The sequence below is a fragment of the Microcaecilia unicolor genome, chromosome 3, assembly GCF_901765095.1.
Source record: "Microcaecilia unicolor chromosome 3, aMicUni1.1, whole genome shotgun sequence".
In the NCBI taxonomy this organism is placed as follows: domain Eukaryota; kingdom Metazoa; phylum Chordata; class Amphibia; order Gymnophiona; family Siphonopidae; genus Microcaecilia; species Microcaecilia unicolor.
Window position 1 is genome coordinate 531,202,405 of NC_044033.1, and position 24,498 is coordinate 531,226,902.

The following is a 24,498-nucleotide window of genomic DNA, read 5'->3' on the forward strand; positions in this document are numbered from 1 at the left end:
TCGCAAGTTGTTTCAACAAGACCTATTCTCTAGGCAGGGCTGTGCCAAGGGTCTCTGGTGCCCCCCTGCAGACTATCAGTTGGTGCCCCCCCCCCCCCCGGTTTGGCACAAGATGCAAAGGAAATAGGAGCTGAAAGATGGAGTGCATCTTTGTGGGATTGCTGAACAAATAAAGGGTTTACAACCACTTAGCAGTGCAGCATGCATATTTCTCAAGCACTATCATTGTGGATATCATAAAAACCAGAGTGGCTTGGTAACAAAAACAGAATAATAGTACAGACTGTTGGCTTACATAGTAATAGGGGTTACAAGGTATAGAGAGTACAGAGAGAGTACAAGCTGTGGTATAACAGAATAATGATGGAGATATGCAGATAGATGGGATGGGCAAGTAAAAAGTGGGTAGAAGAGGAAGGAGGGGGAAGGTTGAAATGAGCAAGGGATAAGGGGTGGGAGTGGCTGGAGGATGGAATAGTTTAAGGGATAGCATAGGGGGAGTTGATGGAAGATGTGGTCTAAGTCATAGTCGTTGTCGAGTGATTAGGTGTAGGGTAAAGGGTTATGCTGGGGACAGTGGCAGCACAAGGCTCAGTATGGTAGACTGTTACTATAACTGGAGCTTTCAGCAACCATGCATTTGAACCCAGAAGTTGGGGGTCCAGAGTACTGCTGTCAGTCATGGTCAGAAGAAGAAGCAGATAGTTTGGGGAGGTTATAGCCAGCAGTAGAAGCCTTGGGAAAGCTCCCATCGCTACTATGATGTTATTGAAGTTTCAGGTCAAATGAGGATGAGGTCTCTAGGACATGTGTAGAAGAGAACCAAGTAGTGGAGACAGGCTGCATGACAAGTAGCAGGGAGCCTTAAGAAAGTCTACTCATTTTGCCCATGAGCTTAAGGGGGCCTGAATTAGGCCATGTGGCCATGAGAGTGACATAACCCCTAGACCTCCCAGCTGCTCTTCTAGACATAAGCGCTCAGTTGGAGGAGGAAGAGAAAGCTGGGGATTGAATCTGATCATGGGAAGAAACTGCTACTGAGTTAGTCTAGGGGGGGGGGGGGGGGGGGGGGTGGAAAGATTGGGACTTGAACCACCATGGAATTTCTCTGTGTTTAGCTAGCATGGGTGTGAGGTAGAATAGTTGACAGAATGAGTGTTGGGGGAAGGGGGTTAATGGAACTTTATGAGAGAAATGGATACATACACTGCTGGGAACAGGGAGGAGACAATGGGAGAGAAGGTGACAGGGACAGAAAAGAGGCTATGACAATCTCAGTGTCATGATCCTGTACAGGCCCTTCCACCAAGTTTCAGCAGGTCCCTGCTAGTTACTTTAAAACTATAAAATATAATCCTCGGCAGAGATAAACACAAGTTTTCCTGACAACTCACCCCTCCGTCGCTACACCAGCAGCAGGCTATCCTATCTCCCTATCCGTTTTCGCATCCTGTTCAAACTTCTTCTACTAACCTATAAATGTACTCACTCTGCTGCTCCCCAGTATCTCTCCACACTCGTCCTTCCCTACACCCCTTCCCGTGCACTCCGCTCCATGGATAAATCCTTCTTATCTGTTCCCTTCTCCACTACTGCCAACTCCAGACTTCGCGCCTTCTGTCTCGCTGCACCCTACGCCTGGAATAAACTTCCTGAGCCCCCTACGTCTTGCCCCATCCTTGGCCACCTTTAAATCTAGACTGAAAGCCCACCTCTTTGACATTGCTTTTGACTCGTAACCACTTGCCTCCACCTACCCTCCTCTCTTCCTTCCCGTTCACATTAATTGATTTGATTTGCTTACTTTATTTATTTTTTGTCTATTAGATTGTAAGCTCTTTGAGCAGGGACTGTCTTTCTTCTATGTTTGTGCAGCGCTGCGTATGCCTTGTAGCGCTATAGAAATGCTAAGTAGTAGTAGTAGTAGTAGACTAGCTTGCTGACCTCCCCAGAGGATCCAAGGCAGCAGCGGCTCTCAGCCTCTCACTGCCTCTCAGTCTCAGCAGTCAGCGCTCCAACGGCGGTCCAAATAACCAACGTGTCACGTACAGTACGTACTCCGCATCCGCGCTGCCGCGCGTGGGAACAGCTGGGCGGTGGTGGTGCCAAAGAGCCGTGCGCTGCGTGCAGGATGGCAGCAACCAGCGCATAGGCGCCGACGCGGTAAGTTTTATTTTTTTTTTTAATTTAGATTTTGAAAAAGAACTGGACGGCAGCGCCAGGCGCGGCGCCCCCCTGCCGTGCTTACCCCGCTTACCGGGTTGGCACGGCCCTGTCTCTAGGTCATCCAATTTGTCAATAAGTACCTGGATTTTACGTATATGCTGGTGCTGTGTGTCCTCAGCCACTTGCACACGATCTTCAAGGGGACTGGTCCACTGCTGAAAGTTCAGGAATTACCAATATACATCATCTGATCCAACATAGTTTTGATAGTGTTTGTCACCTCAGTGGTGACCTCTGCAGTTCACATGGCCCCAACTGAGGAGCTCAGTGCCACCATCTTTGGTTTCCACACCTTGGAATGATCCTTTTCTTTTCATAGCGGTTGACTGGTCATAATCATGTAAGATGAACTCCACTGCAACCACCAGTTATTCTGCTGCACTATAAGATAAGTTGTGAAACAAATCGCCTCAGAGAGTGGGGCATGAGAGGGCCGAAAGCAAGAGCGCTCTACACTAACAATGATTCTCTGTCATGGTGTAGCTGGAAGTCTGACATTTCATATTTTAAATGGTGTCTTTTGAATGCTTGACTCATGTAAAGCATTAGAACCAAAGATCATGGGGAAAAAAGGGGAGAAAGTGAAGACCTATTGATGGAGTTCTGGAAATTTAATTTAATAAGTTATACTCTACTTTTCTGCTGATAGGAGATCAAAGTGGGTTAAAAAATATATATATATATATATAAAAATAAATATAAATACACAACTTCTGTCTCCCCTAACAAAGGAAGATATACTACCTTTTCATAATATTTACTACTTCTTGGAAGAAGTGCCTCTCATCGACAGCATAGGTGACAGCCAGACCCGTAACACCGGAACGAACAAGTAAAGGAGCCTGGCCTCTGCTACCTAGAAGACATATGAAAAAAGTTACATAAATTATGTGGCTAGGACAAAAGTAACAAATAGAGCAGCTTGCAAAGTCCATTTAAAGAAACATATGAAGAGTCTTAAACCTGTGAACTGCTTTGAAAACCTGTGAAAGCTGGATTATTAAATCAAATTAAAGCATTTTGCAGCAGGTTTTATTCTACAGTCTGGATCTATGAAGCATCCAACAATGCAAAGTCTCAGAAATAGTACATCTATAGCGTATCCAAACAATATTCCCTCCCCCCCCCCCCCCCCCGGAGGATCATTAGCTACTATGCATCCCTTTAATTCCAATATGTACAGATCAATAGAATCTTTATGTGCTACCCTTCCCCTTCCCTAATTCCCACTCCCTAAGCCAGGCCCACATCTTTTCATAGACAATGTTCAGTGTTGCTCCTCAAGGCAATCAATTTCTATACCCAACAGAACTGCCATTGCTTCTCTCTCATTTTCTATACAGGGGTTGTGTTGCTATTCTGTCATCATCAACCTACCTGCAGCAACCCCCAATAGCAATTTATTGCAGGCCCCCATTATCCCCTCCCACTGCTTTATTCAGCAGACCAGTTTCAAACATAAACCCAATCAGCTCCCTAGCAGTGCTCATACTTGAGCCCAGTATGGTTTAATTTTATAACAGTCCCACTAGATGTGCTTAAATATCCACCCTCTCTCCACAGTTCCTCCAACAAAGACCTCCTCCAGACCTATATATTTTGTGCAAGCAATCCAGGGTATAGTACCAGCACAACACTGTGTGCATTCTCAGTTATATGGTTCACTATAGCTATGTGGGAGGACCTTTCACAGATGGTATTCCACCCTTTTTCACTTATTTAATATCCCAAGTCCTGTTCCCACTGTTTCTGATTTGGCCCATAAGCAGGGAACAAGCAAACATATATAAAAAATATACATTCATGATACCATGTTAACATCCTATCTCTAACATCACTACATCACAGATAAGCTTGAACAAATAATTGCATTTCCAATTTTTTTTCCTAAAAATAGATGTGGTTGATGATAAACGGGTCAGTCCTAGCAGCTTATTCTACAAATATGGACTAGATATGGAGAAACGTTCTTCCAGATGTTTCAACATAGTGCACCTTAGCCAGAGAGGGTTGTGCCAACTGTCGGGTACCTGTTGATCTCAGCAAACGACTTTACTTTAAACAAGTGTTATGAGTCATCAGAAGTAACATCAGACAAGCTCGTAACAATCAACATCAATATTTTATGTTGTATTTGATATTTAATCACTAGCCAATGTAAAAGCTTAACTGAAAGAGACACATGATCAGTTCTTTGAAACCCTACTCAGTTCTTTGAAACCCTACAATAAATTGGACAGCAGCATTCTATACCACCTGAAGGGCTTTCAAACGTGTCTTTGATAAACCAAGACACAAACCATTAGAATAATTTAATCTTGATAAGGGTGAGGCAAAAAAAAAATAGAGTAACCACCAAGAGTTTTCTGCCATTTTCTCAGCAACCGCTTTGAATTTCAACACGAAATTTTATGTACTCCGTCATCAAACTTACGTATTACTATTAAACATTATCTTAAGCCATGTTGATGTTACTGACATTTTAGCACTACTACCTAGCAATTCTTGCATGTTAAAAAAGTTTGAGCTAAAACACAGTAAAATAACATCATTAAAATGATACAATTAACAACGTGTCAGACAATCATTGTCACTGTGAATGCTCAAATGTCCACCCCCAGCTTTAACACTTTCAGAATTTCTTAACAGCCTTCTTGATTGGTCTTTGTGGCAGGCTGTCCCACATCATATGCAATGCTTCCTTGAGTTCAATGATTGTTTGTGGCTTTGGGTGGAGCTGAGCACTGTAGGTGTATTTCCCTGTGATCTAGCCTGAGCTGGTCTTGGCCTGTACAAGCCTATGACATCTTGGTACAATAAGATGGCTGCTGCAACCCTCTGACCTGCTCATCTCTGTGTCAGCAAGATCCAGCTTCAGCTTGTGGAAAATCACTGACAGGCTTGCTGAAGCCAAGGGCATTCTGTGTTCCAACCATCCCCCTTCTATCTCGGAGAAGCTGAGAAGGGAGGCAGAGCCATGGCACCAGAAGTTACTATCTCCAAGGTCACAAGAACTCTTCTTACCCATGCACTGGACTGTACGAGAAGGATTGGTCCAGGCTATCACCTGAGTGAGAGGTCTGGAAGAACACGGGAAGAGTGGGAGAAAGGTTAGTAGGAGACCCTCGGAGGAGGAGTACCTGTGAAGGAACTGAGAAATCCAGCAAGGCTCGGGGTGAGCTAGAGACTGTATGATACCAACCTTGTGACCTGCATAACTGGTGCAAATACCTGTGGCAGAGATTTTGGCTCTGATAACCAAAGGAGAGATGAGAACCTGCTTGTTTGCTGAGAAAGACCTGCACTACATAAGACACAGACAGATGAGATAGCATCTGGGGAGATTCTGCTCCGGTCTTATCTGAAGCCGTAGTCAGGACAGCGTGGTAAGATCACAGTGATATAGTTCCTAGTCTGGGGTTAGGCAGTGGTTTTATCTAAGTACGACTGGTTTATGTCAGCTCTTGGTCAGGGACAGCTGCTAATGTGTATTTTGCATAAGATGTGATAAGTTTTCATAAGGATCATTAGGATATCATTTGTACTGTTCTAATTACTACTACTACTACTATTAGCATTTCTATAGCGCTACAAGGCATACGCAGCGCTGTACAAACATAGAAGAAAGACAGTCCCTGCTCAAAGAGCTTACAATCTAATAGACAAAAAATAAATAAAGTAAGCAAATCAAATCAATTAATGTGAACGGGAAGGAAGAGAGGAGGGTAGGTGGAGGCGAGTGGTTACAAGTGGTTACGAGTCAAAAGCAATGTTAAAGAGGTGGGCTTTCAGTCTAGATTTAAAGGTGGCCAAGGATGGGGCAAGACGTAGGGGCTCAGGAAGTTTATTCCAGGCGTAGGGTGCAGCGAGATAGAAGGCGCGAAGTCTGGAGTTGGCAGTAGTGGAGAAGGGAACAGATAAGAAGGATTTATCCATGGAGCGGAGTGCACGGGAAGGGGTGTAGGGAAGGACGAGTGTGGAGAGATACTGGGGAGCAGCAGAGTGAATACATTTATAGGTTAGTAGAAGAAGTTTGAACAGGATGCGAAAACGGATAGGGAGCCAGTGAAGGGTCTTGAGGAGAGGGGTAGTATGAGTAAAGCGACCCTGGCGGAAGATGAGACGGGCAGCAGAGTTTTGAACTGACTGGAGAGGGGAGAGGTGACTAAGTGGGAGGCCAGCAAGAAGCAGATTGCAGTAGTCTAAACGAGAGGTGACAAGGGTGTGGATGAGGGTTTTGGTAGAGTGCTCGGAAAGAAAGGGGCGGATTTTACGGATGTTGTAAAGAAAGAAACGACAGGTCTTGGCGGTCTGCTGGATATGAGCAGAGAAGGAGAGAGAAGAGTCAAAGATGACCCCAAGGTTTCGAGCTGAGGAGACAGGGAGAATGAGAGAGCCATCAACAGAAATAGAAAACGGGGGGAGCAGGGAGGTGGGTTTGGGGGGGAAAATGAGAAGCTCGGTTTTGGTCATATTTAATTTCAGGTGGCGTTGAGACATCCAGGCAGCAATGTCAGACAAGCACGCTGAAACTTTGGTTTGGATGCAAGGTGAGATATCAGGGGTAGAAAGGTAGATTTGGGAGTCATCAGCATAGAGGTGGTAGGAAAAGCCATGGGATGAGATTAATGAACCAAGGGAAGAAGTGTAGATAGAAAAGAGGAGGGGACCAAGAACAGAACCCTGAGGTACACCGACAGGCAGAGGGATAGAAGTAGAAGAGGATCCACCAGAGTGAACACTAAAGGTGCGGAGGGAGAGGTAGGAAGAGAACCAGGAAAGGACAGAGCCCTGGAATCCAATCATTACTGTACGTAGTCTCAGGATAATCAGAGTGTAGGTAGACAATATTTTGTTAGTGTGCATATCAGTAAGAGATATTATATTGCATATAAGCTATTGCAGAGAGTGTCTATTTTTCTACCTGTAATAAATAATAATAATTATCATCTGTGACGTGGCTTTGGTTCTTTGGCGAAGAACAAAACACTGGCAGGGTGCCAGCAACAAGGTTCCTTTATAATATCCCCTAGACTGAGCGGGAACCTTGTAATAAGTATTATCAGGGAATAATTATTGCCTAATTACTTATTTTCATCCTACAGCACATAAGCACCGCCATACTGGGAAAAGACCAAGGGTCCATCAAGCCCAGCATCCTGTCTCCGACAGCGGCCAATCCAGGCTTCAAGAACACGGCAACCCCCCCCCCCCCAAATAATTTTTTAATAATGTTCAATGGACTTTTCCTTCAGGAATCTGTCCAAACCCCCCTTAAACTCCGTAAGGCCAGCTGCTGCCACTACATTCTCCGGCAACAAGTTCCAGAGTCCAACTACACGCTGAGTAAAGAAAAACTTTCTCCTATTTGTTTTAAATCTACCATATTCTAGCTTCATCTTGTGTCCCCTAGTTCTATTATTGTTTGAAAGTGTAAACAAACGCTTCACATCTGTCCGCTCTACTCCGCTCATTATCTAGTACACGTCTATCATATCATCCCTCAGCCGCCTTTTCTCCAAGCTGAAGAGCCCTAACCTTCTTAGCCTTTCCTCATAGGGAAGTCGTTCCATCCCTTTTATCATTTTCGGCGCCCTTCTCTGCACCTTCTCCAATTCCTTTGTATCTTTTTTTAGATGCGGCGACCAGAATTGGACACAATATTTGAGGTGCGATTGCACCATGGAGCAATACAACGGCATTATAAGATCCTCGTGTTTGTTTTCCATCCCTTTCTTAATAATACTCAACATTCTGTATGCTTTCTTAGCCGCCGCAGCACATTGAGCAGAAGTTTTCAACGTCCTGTCAACGATGACTCCCAGATCCCTTTCTAGGTCTGTGACTCCTAACGCGGAAACTTGCATGACACAGCTGTAATTCGGGTTCCTCTTACCCACATGCATCACTTTGCACTTGTCAACATTGAAATTCATCTGCCACTTGGATGCCCAATCCCCCAGTCTCGCGAGGTCCTCCTGTAATCTTTCACACTCCTCCTGCGACTTGACAACCCTGAATAACTTTGTGTCATCTGCGAATTTAATTACCTCACTAGTTACTTCCATCTCTAGGTCATTTATAAATATGTTAAAAAGCAGCGATCCCAGCACATACCTGAGGGACCCCTCTAACTACCCCTCTCCACTGAGAATACAGACCATTCAATCCTACTCTCCGCTTCCTATCTTTCAACCAGCTCTTAATCCATAGTAATACCCTTACCTCCGATCCCATGACTCTCCAGTTTCCTCTGGAGTCTTTCATGAGGCACTTTGTCAAACGCCTTCTGAAAATCCAGATACACAATATCCACCGGCTCCACATTGTCCATTGTGATAGTGGAGGAGTAGCCTAATGGTTAGTACAGTGGACTGAGATCCTGGGGAACTGGATTCAATTCCCACTGCAGATCCTTGTGACTCTGAGCAAGTTACTTAACCCTTCAGGATCATTATGCCTGCTGTTCTTATGAAATGTGGCATCCTAACCCCCTTTATCAAGTAACTGAATCCTCTTGCAAGTTGTGCCAGCAACAGATGCCTAAATGTTTTGTAAACTTTAGATGTTTACCCATCTAGCACTGGGGCTCTATCTACCTTTGAATGTTTTATCACCTCCTCTTCCTTACGCTCTTGAGATATCCCTGTCCAGCCCTTTATTCTGCTCAGATATTAAGCACGTTTACAACAGTCATCTTATCAAGATAACCACCAAGCTCCACTGCACTTGGATAGGACTTGGGGTATACAGCTCCCTATAATATTCTCTAAATCACTCTTAATCTCCCCATCTCTGTTAAAATGTTATCTTCCCCACTGTCAATTTGCCAATTTTTTTCATGGCCTTAACTTATGAGCCAATAGCTTCCCTGCTCTATTGTTAAACGTGAAATACTTTTAACTGATATTAAAGTCTATGCATCTGGAGGTCCTGTAATTGCTTTCGTGTATCTAAAAGCTTCACTCCCAGTTCCTTATCTTGTGGTTTCCGTTTATAATAATGCTCCAAGCCCACACAAGCAGTGTGTGAACTATACTCTAATTCTGCCCATGTCTTTTTTTTATATGCTGCTATGCATCACTTTTAAACCTCCCAGACATTAATTGGTGCTGCTTCACCATGTTTATTGTACAATAGATATTCCCTGATCTCTCTCTACTTGCTGGACTTCTTCCTTGTCATCAAACAAGACTATTATTTAACAGCCAATATCTATCTCCTCATGTCCTCACCATCCGCTTCAAAGCAATCCAAACTGGAGTGAGGTCTGATCACAGAATGGGGTGTATTTCACACTTCTGTACCTCCAAAGCTACATATCAATCCGTGAGTAGGAAAGATGCACATGTGAGAAGAAAGTGCACTCTCTTTTGTTAGGGTATCCATTCCTCCAGATATCTATAGTCCCTAAATCTTCTAGTAATTGCACCAGTATCTTCCTCACTGCTATAGTATGGATGGTTCCAACCCCAGTATTGGTCCTAGCTGGACTGATCATAGCATTAAAATCGCCTCTTAAAATATTAGGCCTTCCTAAATACCACCAATTATCCTCTTACTCCGTTAAGAGAACTGCCACTGCCCTAAGTTGGGGGACATATACACACACCAAAATAATCTGCGTTCTTTCCACTGATATTTACAAAATCATCGCTCTCCCTTATCTTGATACAAGTAAATCAACTGAAAAATCATTAGTCTCAGACCACTACTTGAAAAAAAAATGAAGGATACTCTATTTCATAGCAAGTGGTCATCCTTGCTCCTCAAGTAAGTCTTCTGAATCCAGACAATCTGCCCTCTGCAGCTTTAAATCCCTACACCGTAAGCTTTGCTTCTGTGGAGAATTAAGATGTTTGATATTAAGAGAAACTAGATTCAAGGTCTGCTTCATGTAAACCATTTGGTCCTCCTCCCAGCCACTCCCTCCTGAAAGCTTGTCCTTTCTCCTTCCTCCCTTCCCCATCATTTCGCCATTCCCCCGTCTCCTCCTCCTCCCTCTCTCTTCATCACATCTTCACCTGAGCCTGTCCTTTTCTACCTTACAGGCCGTACAGTGAGAGGAAGAGGCCTCTCCAGAGCCCTCTTGATGTTAAGGATCACTATCCACCCCCTCCTCTTTCAGATAATTTCCTTCCTATCCATGCCCACAGCCAGAAAAAGCTCAACACCTACCTTATACAAATGCTGCCCCACGTCCCTCCACAAAAAAAGGAAGTGGAAAACACAACTTCAAGAGATCAATCGAGACAAAGGGTGAGATGCTCCAGGAAAGCTTTATTGGGACCCAAAGGGTGAGATGCTCCAGGAAAGCTTTATTGGGACCCAAAGGGTGAGATGCTCCAGGAAAGCTTTATTGGGACCCTCCACACCACTACTTGTCCATACACATAAAATTTAATTCACTCTCTTCACACTCACTGCACCACTTGACTTGTTTTTCAATAACCCTCCACTCTTAGGCACCCTTTGAACAGCCTTTGGTGCAGTTGATGCTTCCCAGATATTCATCTCAAGCTCCAACAAAGCCTGGATGGTCTTCTCCAAACAGTGAACCCTGGGCTGCAAACACCAGAGCAAAGGTGAAAACCCAGCAATAATGTATCTTTTCTTTACAAAGTTATGCCATGATTCCTCTCAAATCATGCCTTCACTTGAGAATGATGGGCACCAAATCTTGATAAATCTCTATATCATGAGTCCCACTTCCAAGGTCCCCATGCTCTCACTCTGGCCAGAATCTCTCCTTGATCATAAACAGAGTGAAACATACTATAATATATTTTGAGAGGTTCGATCAGGGTGTAGTAGCCATTTTATAGGATCTCTCAATGAGGATGTCTGAGACTGCCATATCTCCGTTCTCTCCCACTATTAATTCCTTTACAAAAATGCACTGCACCATCCCTGTATTCCGTAAGCTCTGGCACCACTCTGAAGTGGAGAATGTAGCATCTGCTGCAATTCTGCAAGTTTCCAACTTTATCGTCTAAAACCTGTGTTGCTTTAAATTCTCTACTTTTTGTCTATATCCAATAGCAAATCATATTGCTCCTCCAAATGCTTTATTCCTTCAACATTCCATCTCGTGACCCACATGTCTGTTTTTAAATCTTGCCCCAGCTAGCAAGTGTATTTATTATTTATTTACAGCCCTTTTGAAGGAATCCACTCAAGGCTGTGTACGGTAAGAATAGATCAAGCATGAGCAATAGACAATTACAGCAGTAAAAACATTCAAAAACAATACAAAGTATGGCATGGTATACTATTTACAATGTCAACACAATACGTAATAGAACATAACAAGTGATAGCGAAGGGTAAAGCAAAGATGTAACATATATAAGTTCCTCTCTCACCGCAGCAATATCAGACTTTAATTCTGGGAACCACAGCTTTTAACTCACCAAGTTGAGCAGCAAGCATTCAGTTACTCTCACTGCCATGCACCACTCCTCTGATACCTCCTGCAAGACCTGCTTTATCTCTAAACTACCACCATGTTGGAGGACTCATGCCCGCCCTGCACTGTGCCAGCATAAGAAAAATCTTGCAGGTCCATGGCTCTTTTCTTGCTAGCCATCTCCACCATTATTGTTTAATAAATATTTGCTACACTGCCTTTAATATATTACTACAGCTAAGAAGTGTACAAGCTAATTGAAGTAAGAAAAGGAACGCCATTATCGAATAGGAAAGATGAAGAGAAATAGTATGGGGGGCCATTGAACTAGAAATTTATATAAAGAGATTTTTTTTTGTTTGTTTGTTACATTTGTACCCTGCGCTTTCCCACTCATAGCAGGCTCATAAGTACATAAGTAATGCCATACTGGGAAAAGACCAAGGGTCCATCGAGCCCAGCATCTTGTCCACGACAGCGGCCAATCCAGGCCAAGGGCACCTGGCAAGCTTCCCAAACGTACAAACATTCTATACATGTTATTCCTGGGATTTTGGATTTTTCCAAGTCCGTTTAGTAGCGGTTTATGGACTTCTCCTTTAGGAAACCGTCCAACCCCTTTTTAAACTCTGCTAAGCTAACCGCCCTCACCACATTTTCCAGCAATGAATTCCAGAGTTTAATTACACGTTGGGTGAAGAAATATTTTCTCCGATTTGTTTTAAATTTACTACACTGTAGTTTCATCGCATGCCCCCTAGTCCTAGTATTTTTGGAAAGCGTGAACAGACGCTTCACATCCACCTGTTCCACTCCACTCATTATTTTATATACCTCTATCATGTCTCCCCTCAGCCGTCTCTTCTCCAAGCTGAATAGCCCTAGCCTCCTTAGTCTTTCTCAAAGCTCAATGCGGCTTACATATTATATACAGGTACTTATTTGTACCTGGGGCAATGGAGGGTTAAGTGACTTGCCCAGAGTCACAAGGAGCTGCCTGTGCCTGCAGTGGGAATCGAACCCAGTTCCCCAGAACCAAAGTCCACCACACTAACCACTAGGCCACTCCTCCACAGATTAGATGGTCAGGTGAGTAATCTTATCCATGCAGTACCCCATCAGGCGTCAAACTGGGCGTTTGAGTGAATAAAGTATTGAAGCCTGCCTTGAGCTTTATAAAAGAAAGTTTGGCTTGCAATTTGAATGGCAAAGAATTCCACAGTGTTGAGACTGAGAAGAAAAAAGTGACTGTTATCGCCAACTCGCAAATCTGGGAGAATTATCTTCGCTGAACAGTGATGGGGGTAGATTCATCTTAAGGTTCCTTAGAACGCCTCACATAGGCTGCTTCCATACCATGTGACATCACTTCCTCTAGGATCTAATCGATTTTTAATGTCTTGTGCTACTACTTCATAACTTCAGGTCTTTATCAGTCCATAGCCTGATGTCACAGACAGAAATAATACAGCTTGCTGGAGTTAACAGTCTGCTGTCACTGTCAGGATAAAAACATTAAATGAAGCCAAATAAGGCTTTTTATTCCTGGCGCAGTATCAGACTCCAGATGATCTTTAGTTCATCTCTCTTATCTTTGCAACCAAGGATCCTCAGAATATAATCCAGACTTTCTTGAATCCGGTTACTATTTTTACCCTCAATGCCTCTACTAAGTCCATGCATTCACACACCACTTTCAAAGAAATATTTTCTGATGCTTATCCTGAATCTACTACTACTACTACTACTTATCACCATCTCAGAGCTTGTTCAATGACGTCATTCAACAAGCATGAATGAATTTGGGGGCTGCGCAAGTAGATAGATAATGACTCACAGGAGGGCTCAAAGTGAGTGGCTGAAGTATATGGGGCAGAGCATGGGCAGGACTCCCACTTGATTGTTGTTTATGTAGTTACATAGTAACATAGTAGATGACGGCAGAAAAAGACCTGCACGGTCCATCCAGTCTACCCAACAAGATAAACTCATATGTGTATACCTTACCTTGATTTGTACCTGCCTTTTTCAGGGCACAGACCGTACAAGTCTGCCCAGCAGTATTTCCCGCCTCCCAACCACCAGTCCCGCCTCCCATCAGCGGCTCTGGCACAGACCGTATAAGTCTGCCCTCCAATATCCTCGCCTCCCAACCACCAACCTCTCTTCCCCCACCTGCTCCGCCACCCAATTTTGTATATCCATGTAAGATGTTACATGTAGCGAGAAAAAAAATTGAATGTTTACATTCTGAAACATAAGAGGTATATTAAGAGAGGGACAAAGGAAAAATCTCTGGATGAACATTGCATTGAGAAACACCATGTGTTTGAAGAGTTAAAAATTTTGTGCTATAAATACATGTATTGCCATACTGGGACAGACCAAAGGTCCATCAAGCCCAGCATCCTGTTTCCAACAGTGGCCAAACCAGGTCACAAATACCTGGCAAGATCCCAAAAAAGTACAAAACATTTTATGATCAGGCGAACCTCAGGGGGAGGAATGCTGGCTTCGGCCTAATCCCTGGCAAGCCTTTCCTTGGATGAGAGGTGCCCAGCTCTACCACAGGCTGCCTTTCAGGTGCTGTGGAGGATTTGCAGCTCATCTGCATATCCTTACAGCCTTCTCCGGGGTGACTCCCAGGTCCACTCTGATCCACTCAGGGCCTCAGCTCTAGGTGCCCAGCGCTCCCACCAGGTGCTGTGGAGGACTTGTGGCCCTTCTGCATATCCTCAAAGCTGTATCCGGGGTGACTCCCAGGTCCACCCCGATCTTCCCAGGGCCTCCGCTCCAGGTGCCCAGGGTTTCCAGGTGCTTTTTGGCTAGGATCAGACGACCCTCAGGGGGAGGAATGCTGGCTTCAGCCTAACCCCTGGTAAGCCTTTTCTTGGCTGAGAGGTGCCCAGCTCTATCACCAGCTGCCTTTCGTGTGCAATGGAGGACTTGCAGCTCATCTGCATATCCTTACAGCCTTCTCTGGGGTGACTCCCAGGTCCACTCCGATACACTCAGGGCCTCCGCTCTAGGTGCCGCGCGCCGAGGCATTTTCTCTTTACATTTATTTTTCTCCCAGCTACTACTTACAGCTCCAGTACATTTTTTTCTTCTTGGCACTGTCCCTTCCTAATCTGTTTCTCCATCTGAAACCACTGTACACTGCAGGAACACATTGTCCACCCTCTGTATTCATCATCTCACCATCTCTTTTTTCCTCTTCCTTTTTCTTAGCTCTCAACCTTCAACATTTCCTTCCTTCCATTCACCCATCTCCTTTCTATCTAAGTACATCTCGCCTTCGTCATTGTTGTCATACCTCTCCTACTCTTCTCCGTACTCTCTTGCTCCTTCTCCTGCTCTCCGCCGGGGACATTAATCCCAATCCGGGGACATTAATCCCAATCCTGGTCCTCCACATCAGCTCTCATCCTATTTGTGCAGGTGACACCGTAACATCTCCAATGTAATTTCTGTTCCTCTCCTCCCCCCTTCTTCTCTGCAAAAGCCTCAGAAAGGCGGTATATCAAATCCCATTTCCCTTTCCCTTGCGCTCTGTGGAATGCCCGCTCTGTCTGTAACAAACTTTCCTACATCCATGACCTCTTTATCTCTCGTACTCTCCATCTGCTTGCCCTAACTGAAACTTGGCTTTACCCTGAAGACTCTGCTTCAGTCGCGGCCCTATCCCATGGAGGTTATCTTTTCTCCCATACTCCTTGCCCAGTTGGCTGTGGAGGTGGTGTCGGGCTACAACTTTCACCCTCTTGTAGATTTTAACATCTTCTTCCACCTCAGTCTCACTGTTTTTCTTCCTTCGAAGTCCACTCCATCCGTCTATTTGCTCCTCTGCCTCTCCGAGTAGCAGTCATTTATCGACCCCCTGATAAGCCCTTTCTTCCTTTCCCACTGACTTTGATGCCTGGCTTTCCTTCTTTCTTGAACCTTCATCTCCTTCCCTCATTCTTGCGGATTTTAACATTCATGCTGATGATCCATCTGACACTTATGCTTCTCAGTTTCTTGCTTTAATATCCTCTTTCAATCTTCAACTGTGCTCCACTGCCCCCACTCACCAGAATGGCCACTGTCTTGATCTTATCCTCTTCTCAAACTGCTCACTCTCCAGTTTCTGTGCCTCAACTCTTCCCCTCTCTGACCATCATCTGATAACTTTCACACTTTGTGATAAAGTCACCTCCAGGATAGTTGGGTTAAGGCAGTTTCAGTCTGAAATACAAGTCCCAGAAGGCATTGCAGGCAAGGAGCCAGAGGGGGAGATGAAGAACCCGGACTGGACTCCTAGCTGCAATCAGGGAAGACATGGGTATAAGCTGGCAGGTTGTGTAGAGTGGCTGCCAGTGGGCGGAAAGAGAGTTAGGAAACCCTGTGTGCAGGAGCTCATCATTGGTCTCATTAGTTTAATGCTCAACTCAGCTGGTATGGGTGTGGGGAAGCTAATGGAAGGAGAATGATTGGTTGTGGTAGCTGAAGCCAGGGATTGATTAGGCAGGTGGGAAGGAGTCCCAGCAGTGGAATTCAGTTCAGGAGAGAGCAGCAGTGGAGAGCAGCAGGAGAGAGAAGCAGTTGCAGGCTGAAAACCCTTGGGCAGGGAGGTCCCTAAAATACTGAAGCAGGCTGAAATTCCTTGGGTGAGAGGAAATCCCAAAAGTATTGAATTCACTGTGAAGCTGATGCAGGGGAAAACCCTTGGGTAGAAGGAGTCCCTAAAATATTGAACTCTCCTGAAGGTAAAGAGGAGGATAGAAGGTAGAAAATGCTGCTTGGTGACTGAACTGTGATGATGAACTGAAAGAAGGTAAAATTATGTATAATCATACCTGATAATTTTCTTTCCATTAATCATAGCTGATCAATCCATAGACTGGTGGGTTGTGTCCATCTACCAGCAGGTGGAGATAGAGAGCAAACTTTTGCCTCCCTATATGTGGTCATGTGCTGCCGGAAACTCCTCAGTATGTCGATATCAAAGCTCCATCCGCAGGACTCAGCACTTAGAGAATTACACCCACGAAGGGACACTCTGCCCAGCTCACCACCGCCGAAACGGGGGAGGGGAATTAACCCAGCTCATCCCCACACAAGTGGGGGAGGGGAATCCGTCCAGCTCATCCCCGCGGAGCGGGGGAGGGACACCACACCCGCCGATGCGGGGGGATCTGGCTTATCCTGCAACCGCAACCGCGGGAGGAGCTGACTGACCCTAACACCGCCGAAGCGGGAGGGGTACAAAGCTGCCCTACAGCCGCACGAAGCGGGAGGGAGTGCCGGCAGAATTTTAAGTCTCAATCCAGCCCCGTAAAACGGAGGGGAGAGGAATGCAGCAGCTCACTGTAACACAAACTCGTCTTAACTCTTGAAGAATCCAAGTGAAAAAACTTGAACACGAAGTCTTTCTGAAGTAACTGAAGACTAAACTTGAACCTGAAATGCAACCAGAATAAAAACAGTACAGATATCTGGGAGGGGCTATGGATTGATCAGCTATGATTAATGGAAAGAAAATTATCAGGTATGATTATACATAATTTTACCTTCCATATCATCAAGCTGATCAATCCATAGACTGGTGGGATGTACCGAAGCAGTACTCACCCAGGGCGGGACATTGAAATCCCTGACCTCAACACTGAAGCTCCAAACCGGGCCTCCGCCCGTGCAGCCACAGTCAAACGGTAATGCTTGGAGAATGTATGAGCCGAAGCCCAAGTTGCCACCTTGCATATCTCTTCCAAGGAGACGGATCCGGCCTCTGCCATCGAGGCCGCCTGAGCTCTCGTGGAGTGAGCCTTCAGCTGGATAGGCGGCACCTTCCCCGCGGCCACATAAGCCGCTGCAATGGCTTCCTTGACCCATCTTGCCACTGTAGGCTTAGCAGCCTGCAGACCCTTACGAGGACCTGCAAACAGGACAAACAGATGATCCGATTTCCGGAAATCATTGGTCACTTCCAAGTATCTGATGATGACTCGTCTCACATCCAGATATTTAAGAGCAGAGTACTCCTCTGGGTAGTCCTCCCTACGAAAGGAAGGGAGACAGAGCTGCTGATTCACATGGAAGCGAGAAACAATCTTGGGCAGGAAGGAAGGCACTGTGCGAATAGTCACTCCTGCCTCAGTGAACTGCAGAAAAGGCTCTCGACATGAGAGCGCCTGGAGCTCGGAAACTCTTCTGGCTGAAGTGATAGCCACCAAAAAGACTGCTTTCAACGTCAGGTCTTTCAGAGATGCCCTCGACAAGGGTTCAAAAGGCAGCTTCTGCAATGCTCTTAGTACCAGGTTGAGATTCCACGCAGGCACCACTGAGTGCAGAGGAGGGCGCAGGTGATTAACTCCCTTGAGAAAGCGCACCACATCTGGCTGCGAAGCCAGGGAAGCACCCTTCAGGCGGCCCCTGAAGCAAGCCAGAGCCACTACCTGGACTTTAAGGGAACTGAGCGACAGGCCTTTCTCCAGACCTTCTTGCAGGAACGCCAGCACTGAAGAAATTGGAGCAGTGAAGGGAGAAAGTGAGCCTGCTTCACACCACGCTGCAAAGATACGCCAAACCCTGGCGTAAGCAGTAGAAGTAGAGCGCTTCCTCGCTCTCAGCATAGTGGCGATGACCTTGTCTGAGAAGCCCTTCTTCCTCAGACGCTGCCGCTCAATAGCCAGGCCGTAAGACCAAAGGGGGAGGGATCCTCCATCACCACGGGACCCTGATGTAACAGGCCCTGCTCCACTGGCAGCCGCAGAGGATCGTCGACTGAGAGCCTGATCAAGTCCGCATACCAGGGACGCCTGGGCCAATCCGGACCCACCAGGATTACCCTGCCGGGATGCTTTGCCACCCGGTCTAGCACCCTGCCCAACATGGGCCAGGGCGGGAACACATAGAGAAGCTCTTGTGTCGGCCACTGTTGGAGAAGAGCATCTACTCCCAGGGATCGAGGGTCCCGTCCTCTGCTGAAAAAGCGCGGCACTTGGCAATTGGCCGATGACGCCATCAGATCTAGGCTCGGCTGGCCCCAGCGCTTCGTGATGTCCAAGAACGCCTGAGCAGATAGCTGCCACTCTCCGGGCTCCAAGGTATGGCGACTGAGAAAGTCCGCCTTGACATTCATGACTCCGGCAATGTGGGCCGCTGAAAGCTGCTCCAGGTTCGCTTCCGCCCACTGGCAAAGATTCATAGCCTCCTTGGCTAGAGGGGCGCTCTTGGTACCTCCCTGGCGGTTGACATAGGCCACAGCCGTGGCATTGTCCGACAGGACCCGTACAGGCTTCAACACCAGTACCGGGATGAACTCCAAAAGCGCCAACCGAATGGCTCTGAGTTCCAGGAGGTTGATAGACCACTTTGCCTCGGCAGGAGACCAGAGCCCCTGCGCTGTCCTTCCCAAGCAGTGGGCTCCCCAGCCCGACAACGAGGCGTCCGTCATGACGACAATCCACTCTGGGGTCACCAGAGGCATTCCCGCAGACAACTTGTCTGTCTGCATCCACCAGCTCAGCGCCTTGCGCACTGCTGGGTCCAAGGGAAGGCGCACAGCATAATCCTCCGACATCGGAGTCCAGCGCTGCAGCAAAGAGAGTTGAAGTGGTCTCATATGAGCCCTGGCCCAGGGCACAACTTCCATCGTGGCCGTCATAGAGCCCAACAGCTGCACATAGTCCCAAGCCCGAAGGGGAGAGGCTACTAGGAACTGGTCCACCTGAGCCTGAAGTTTGACAATCCGATTGTCTGGCAGGAACACTCTGCCCACTTGGGTGTCGAATCGAACTCCCAGGTACTCCAGGGACTGAGTCGGGCGCAGCTGGCTCTTCTCCCAGTTGATGATCCATCCCAGGGAGCTCAAAAGAGCAACTACCCGGTCCACAGCTTTGCCGCACTCTGCATAAGAGGGGGCTCGGATCAACCAGTCGTCCAGATAAGGATGGACTTGTACCCCTTCCTTTCGTAGGAAGGCCGCGATGACCACCATTACTTTGGAAAAGGTCCGCGGAGCAGTAGCCAACCCGAAAGGGAGGGCTCTGAACTGGAAGTGTCGTCCCAGGACTGCAAAACGCAGAAAGCGTTGATGAGGAGGCCAGATGGGAATATGCAGGTACGCTTCCTTGATGTCCAAGGATGCCAGGAACTCTCCTGCCTTCACTGCCGCTATAACAGAGCGGAGAGTCTCCATGCGAAAGTGCCGCACTTTCAAGGCCCGATTGACCCCTTTGAGGTCGAGGATAGGCCGGACAGAACCTCCTTTCTTTGGTACCACAAAGTAAATGGAGTAACGTCCCTTGCCAAGCTGACTTTCTGGCACCGGAACGACCGCGCCCAGGCGGATCAGATTGTCCAAGGTCTGCTGCACTGCCACAGCTTTGACCGGAGACTTGCAGGGAGAGAGTACAAACCCGTCTTTTAAGGGTCGGCAGAACTCTAGTTTGTAGCCGTCTCTGATGACTTCCAGCACCCACGCGTCTGAAGTTATTGTGGTCCACTCGCCCAGAAACGAGGACAGCCGTCCTCCAATCTGCACTGGGGCGTGGACCAAGACCCCGTCATTGGGTACGAGACCCTGGGGGAGGACCGGAGGGAGCACCTCCGGGACGGCGGTCTCTGCGAAAGGAATGCTGCTTGGGGGAGAAATTCCTCTTGAAGGAAGAGGGGGCAGAGGAACCCGACTTGCCCGGGCGGTACCGACGGGCTTCCTGCAACCGTCCTCTGGAGGTACCGGGACGAGTACTAGCCCGAGCCCTGACCTCTGGTAATTTCTTGCCCTTAGACGTGCCGAGATCGGTCACGATTTTGTCCAGCTCGACCCCAAAGAGCAGCTTGCCTTTAAAAGGCAATCTAGCCAGGCGGGATTTAGAGGCGTGGTCAGCAGACCAATGTTTCAGCCAAAGCCACCGCCGCGCAGAGATTGTCTGAGCCATGCCTTTAGCTGAGGCCCTCAAGACATCATACAGCAAGTCTGCCAAATAGGCTAAGCCCGATTCCAGGGCCGGCCAATCAGCCCTCAAGGAATGATCCGAGGGGGAAGCCCGCTGCACCATAGTCAGGCACGCCCTGGCCACATAGGAGCCGCAAACTGAGGCCTGCAAACTTAAAGCAGCCGCCTCAAAGGACGACCTTAAGGCCGCCTCCAATCTTCTGTCTTGGGCGTCCTTTAGGGCCGTGCCACCTTCCACCGGCAACGCCGTTTTCTTAGTCACCGCAGTGATTAAAGAATCCACGGTAGGCCACAGATAGGCCTCACGTTCACTCACAGCCAAAGGATAGAGGCGGGACATAGCCCTAGCCACTTTAAGGCTCGCTTCCGGGACATCCCATTGAGCCGAAATTAAGGTGTGCATGGCATCATGCACGTGGAAGGTTCTAGGCGGGCGCTTCGTTCCCAGCATAATGGCAGAGCCAACAGGGGCTGAGGGAGAGACGTCCTCCGGAGAGGAAATCTTCAAAGTGTCCATGGCCTGTAACAACAGGTTGGGCAAATCCTCTGGGCTAAAAAGCTGCGCTGCAGAGGGGTCATCCGCTCCATCCGAGCGGGGATCCGTCTCCTCCAAGGAATCCGCAAAGGACCGTTGGGAGACCTCAGACACGCTGCCCTCATCTACATCGGAGGAGACAAAGTCCTCTAAGGCCTGGGAATCAACCAGAGGGCGTTTACCTCTGGGAACCTCAACCTCTTTACCAGACGAGGGAGCAGGGGCAGCGTTTTGCATGAGGAAAGCCTGATGCAGCAGCAAAAACAAACTCGGGGGAGAAACCCCCCAGACTGTGCACTTCCGCAGCCTGGGCAACAGCCTAGACGCACCCTCAACCGGCGCTTGCAAGAGCGGGGGAGAGACATGCTGCGCATCCAAAATGGCGTCCGGCACGACACTCCGCGAAGGAGCCGCGCGGGAAGAACGGCGCTTAACTTTAGCCGCTTTTGTGCCGTCGCCCAAATTAAGGGCGTTCATGGCATTAATGTCTCCAACCTCAAGGGCGGCCCACGAAGAAGCCATCCGAGCCGCGTGGCCGGCCAAGATGGCGGAGGCGAGGAGCGGGGGATGGGCGTTTATGGCGGGAAAAACCGCCACGCCGGAGGAAGGACCGGGACATTCATCGGTCACGAAACTGTCACCCAACAAGGGCGAATCAGGCTGTAAGACCCCCGCATCCCCTCTAGAAGCGCTCAAACGATCCGGGGAGCGACCCTTTGCGCCCTCGCCCTCCGACGCCATATGCCACGAGGAGAAGAATCGGGGACCCCCTGCCCGCTATAAAAAGGTAAAAATTACCTGCTGTCCGCTCCGAGCTGTAACGAACTGGTGTCCCAGTGAGTAGCTGCAATGAACGTTTAAATAAACGTCGAAATAAACGCCTTTAAGGACGTTTAAAAAATTTTTTTTTTTTTTTTTTTTTAACGGAGCCAGCGGGAGGGGGGAGAAAAGGAGGGACCTGGCACCACCAGGTTTGCACTTGCTCAAAAGAGCCCTCAACCCCAGGCACTCAACAAAACCTAAAAATTAGGCTTGGAGGCCTAGCCAGAGCTGCTGCTGTGTGTGACCACCACCTGCTGAGATAGAGAACATACTGAGGAGTTTCCGGCAGCACATGACCACATATAGGGAGGCAAAAGTTTGCTCTCTATCTCCACCTGCTGGTAGATGGACACACCCACCAGTCTATGGATTGATCAGCTTGATGATATGGAAGTTTGTCTTGGGAATTGAATTACTGTTTATTGTGCACTGGATAAAGAGCTCAGACTGGAGCCTGTAAGCCTGTATTGAATCCTGGTATGTGCCATGCTGTTGTTGGAACTGTGTACTAGAAACCTGCATGGAATAAAAGTCCTTAAGATTGAAGTTACTGGTGGACATCTGTTTCTTCACTGTACCGGGAGCCTGTGGCTGGAGGAGATTGTTCTATCCTTGGCTGCACAAGAGAGGCACCCGTTTACAACTTAAACACCCTCCTCCCATCTAATATTAACCAATACATTTAGAAATCTTCAGGCTATTAACCCTTCTACTCTGTCCTCCAGTGTTTCAAATCTCTTCTCTACCACTATGTTATCCAAGTCTCTCAATGAGGCTGTCTCTTCCTATAATACTATTCTCTCCTCTGCTCTGGATACTCTCGCTCCTCTCATTCCCCGTTTTGTAAAACGTACCAAACCCCAGCCTCTAGAATCCGCTACCTACGTTCCTGTGCCTGCTCTGGCAAACGCCTTTGGCTGAAATCCCGTGCCCATGCTGACTTCATACATTTCAAATTCTTGCTGAACTCCTTCCAGTCTGCTCTTTTACTTGCCAAACAGGACTATTACATCCAGTTGACAAATTCTCTTGGCTCAAACCCTCGACGTCTCTTTGCCACAATGAACTCTCCTCAAAGTGCCTTCACCTCCAACTCCCTCTTCATTTCCCCCCCAGACTCTGGCTGAGTACTTTCATGATAAGGTTCACAAAATTAAACTCGAATTCTCAACCAGGTCACCTCCACCTCTCCTTCCCTTACTCCATTCTCTCAACCCTCCAACCTCTGCCTCCTTTTCTTCCTTTCTGAAATCACAGAAGAGGAAACTACACATCTTCTTTCCTCCTCAAAAACTAACTACCTGTTCCTCTGATCCTATTCCCACCCATCTACTTAACACTATCTCTCCTACTGTCATCTCCTCAATCTTTCACTGTCCACTGCGACTGTTCCTGATGCCTTCAAACATGCCGTAGTCACACCACTCCTTAAAAAACCTTCATTGGACCCTACCTGTCCTTCCAACTATCGCACCATCTCCCTCCTCCCTTTCCTATCCAAGATACTTGAACGTGCTGTTCACCGCCATTGCCTTGACTTTTTTTCATCTCAAGCTATTCTTGATCCACTTCAATCTGGCTTTCGCCCCCTTCATTCAACTGAAACAGCGCTTGATAAAGTCTCCAATGATCTGTTCCTGGCCAGATCCAAAGGTCTCTATTCTATCCTTATCCTTCTTGATCTATCTGCTGCTTTTGACACTGTTGATCACAGCCTACTCTTTGATATGCTGTCGTCACTTGGATTTCAGGGCTCTGTTCTTTCCTGGTGTTCTTTCTTTTAGTGTATACTCTAGCGGATCCTCCTCTACTTCTATCCCACTGTCCCACTGAGGTGTACCCTCAGGGATCTGTCCTGGGACCTCTTCTTTTTCCATCTATACTTCTTCCCTTGGTACTCTGATCTCATCCCATGGTTTTATCATCTTTACACTGATGACTCCCAGATCTACCTCTCCACACCAGAAATCTCAGCCGAAATCCAGGCCAAAGTATCTGCCTGCCTGTCTGACATTGCTGCCTGGATGTCTCAGCGCCATCTGAAACTAAACATGACTAAGACTGAGCTTCTTCTCTTTCCCCCTAAACCAACCTCTCCTCCTCCTCCATTCTCTATTTCTGTGGATAACACTCTCACACTTTCTGTCTCATCAGCTTGTAACCTTGCGGTCATCTTCGACTCCTCCCTCTTCTTCTCTGCACATATTCAGCAGACTGCTAAAACCTGTCGTTTCTTTCTCTATATCACCAAAATTCGCCCTTTCCTTTCTGAGCACACTATCAGAACCCTCATCCACACTCTTATCACCTCTCGGTTAGACTATTGCAACTTGCTTCTCACAGGTCTCCCACTTAGCCATCTCTCTCCTCTTCAATCTGTTCAAAATTCTGCTGCACGACTAATATTCCGCCAGTGTCGTTATGCTCCTACTAGCCCTCTCCTCAAGTCACTTCACTGGCTTCCTATCCGTTTCCACATACATTTCAAACTCCTCTTATTGACTTATAAGTGCATTCACTCTGCAGCTCCTCAGTACCTCTCCACTCTCATCTCTCCCTACATTCC

The 24,498-nt window shown here is 47.3% G+C and overlaps 1 protein-coding gene across 2 annotated transcripts in view; it reads right to left on the reverse strand.

Moving 5' to 3' along the window:
* The window catches only part of REV3L (REV3 like, DNA directed polymerase zeta catalytic subunit), a 567,479-nt gene that overhangs the window by 234,408 nt on the left and 308,573 nt on the right, over window positions 1-24,498 (reverse strand). For both annotated transcript variants that reach the window (XM_030199216.1, XM_030199218.1), the window contains exon 18: window positions 2,971-3,082. In XM_030199216.1, coding sequence (XP_030055076.1) covers window positions 2,971-3,082 — 112 coding nt within the window. The remainder of the gene's footprint in view (window positions 1-2,970; window positions 3,083-24,498) is intronic.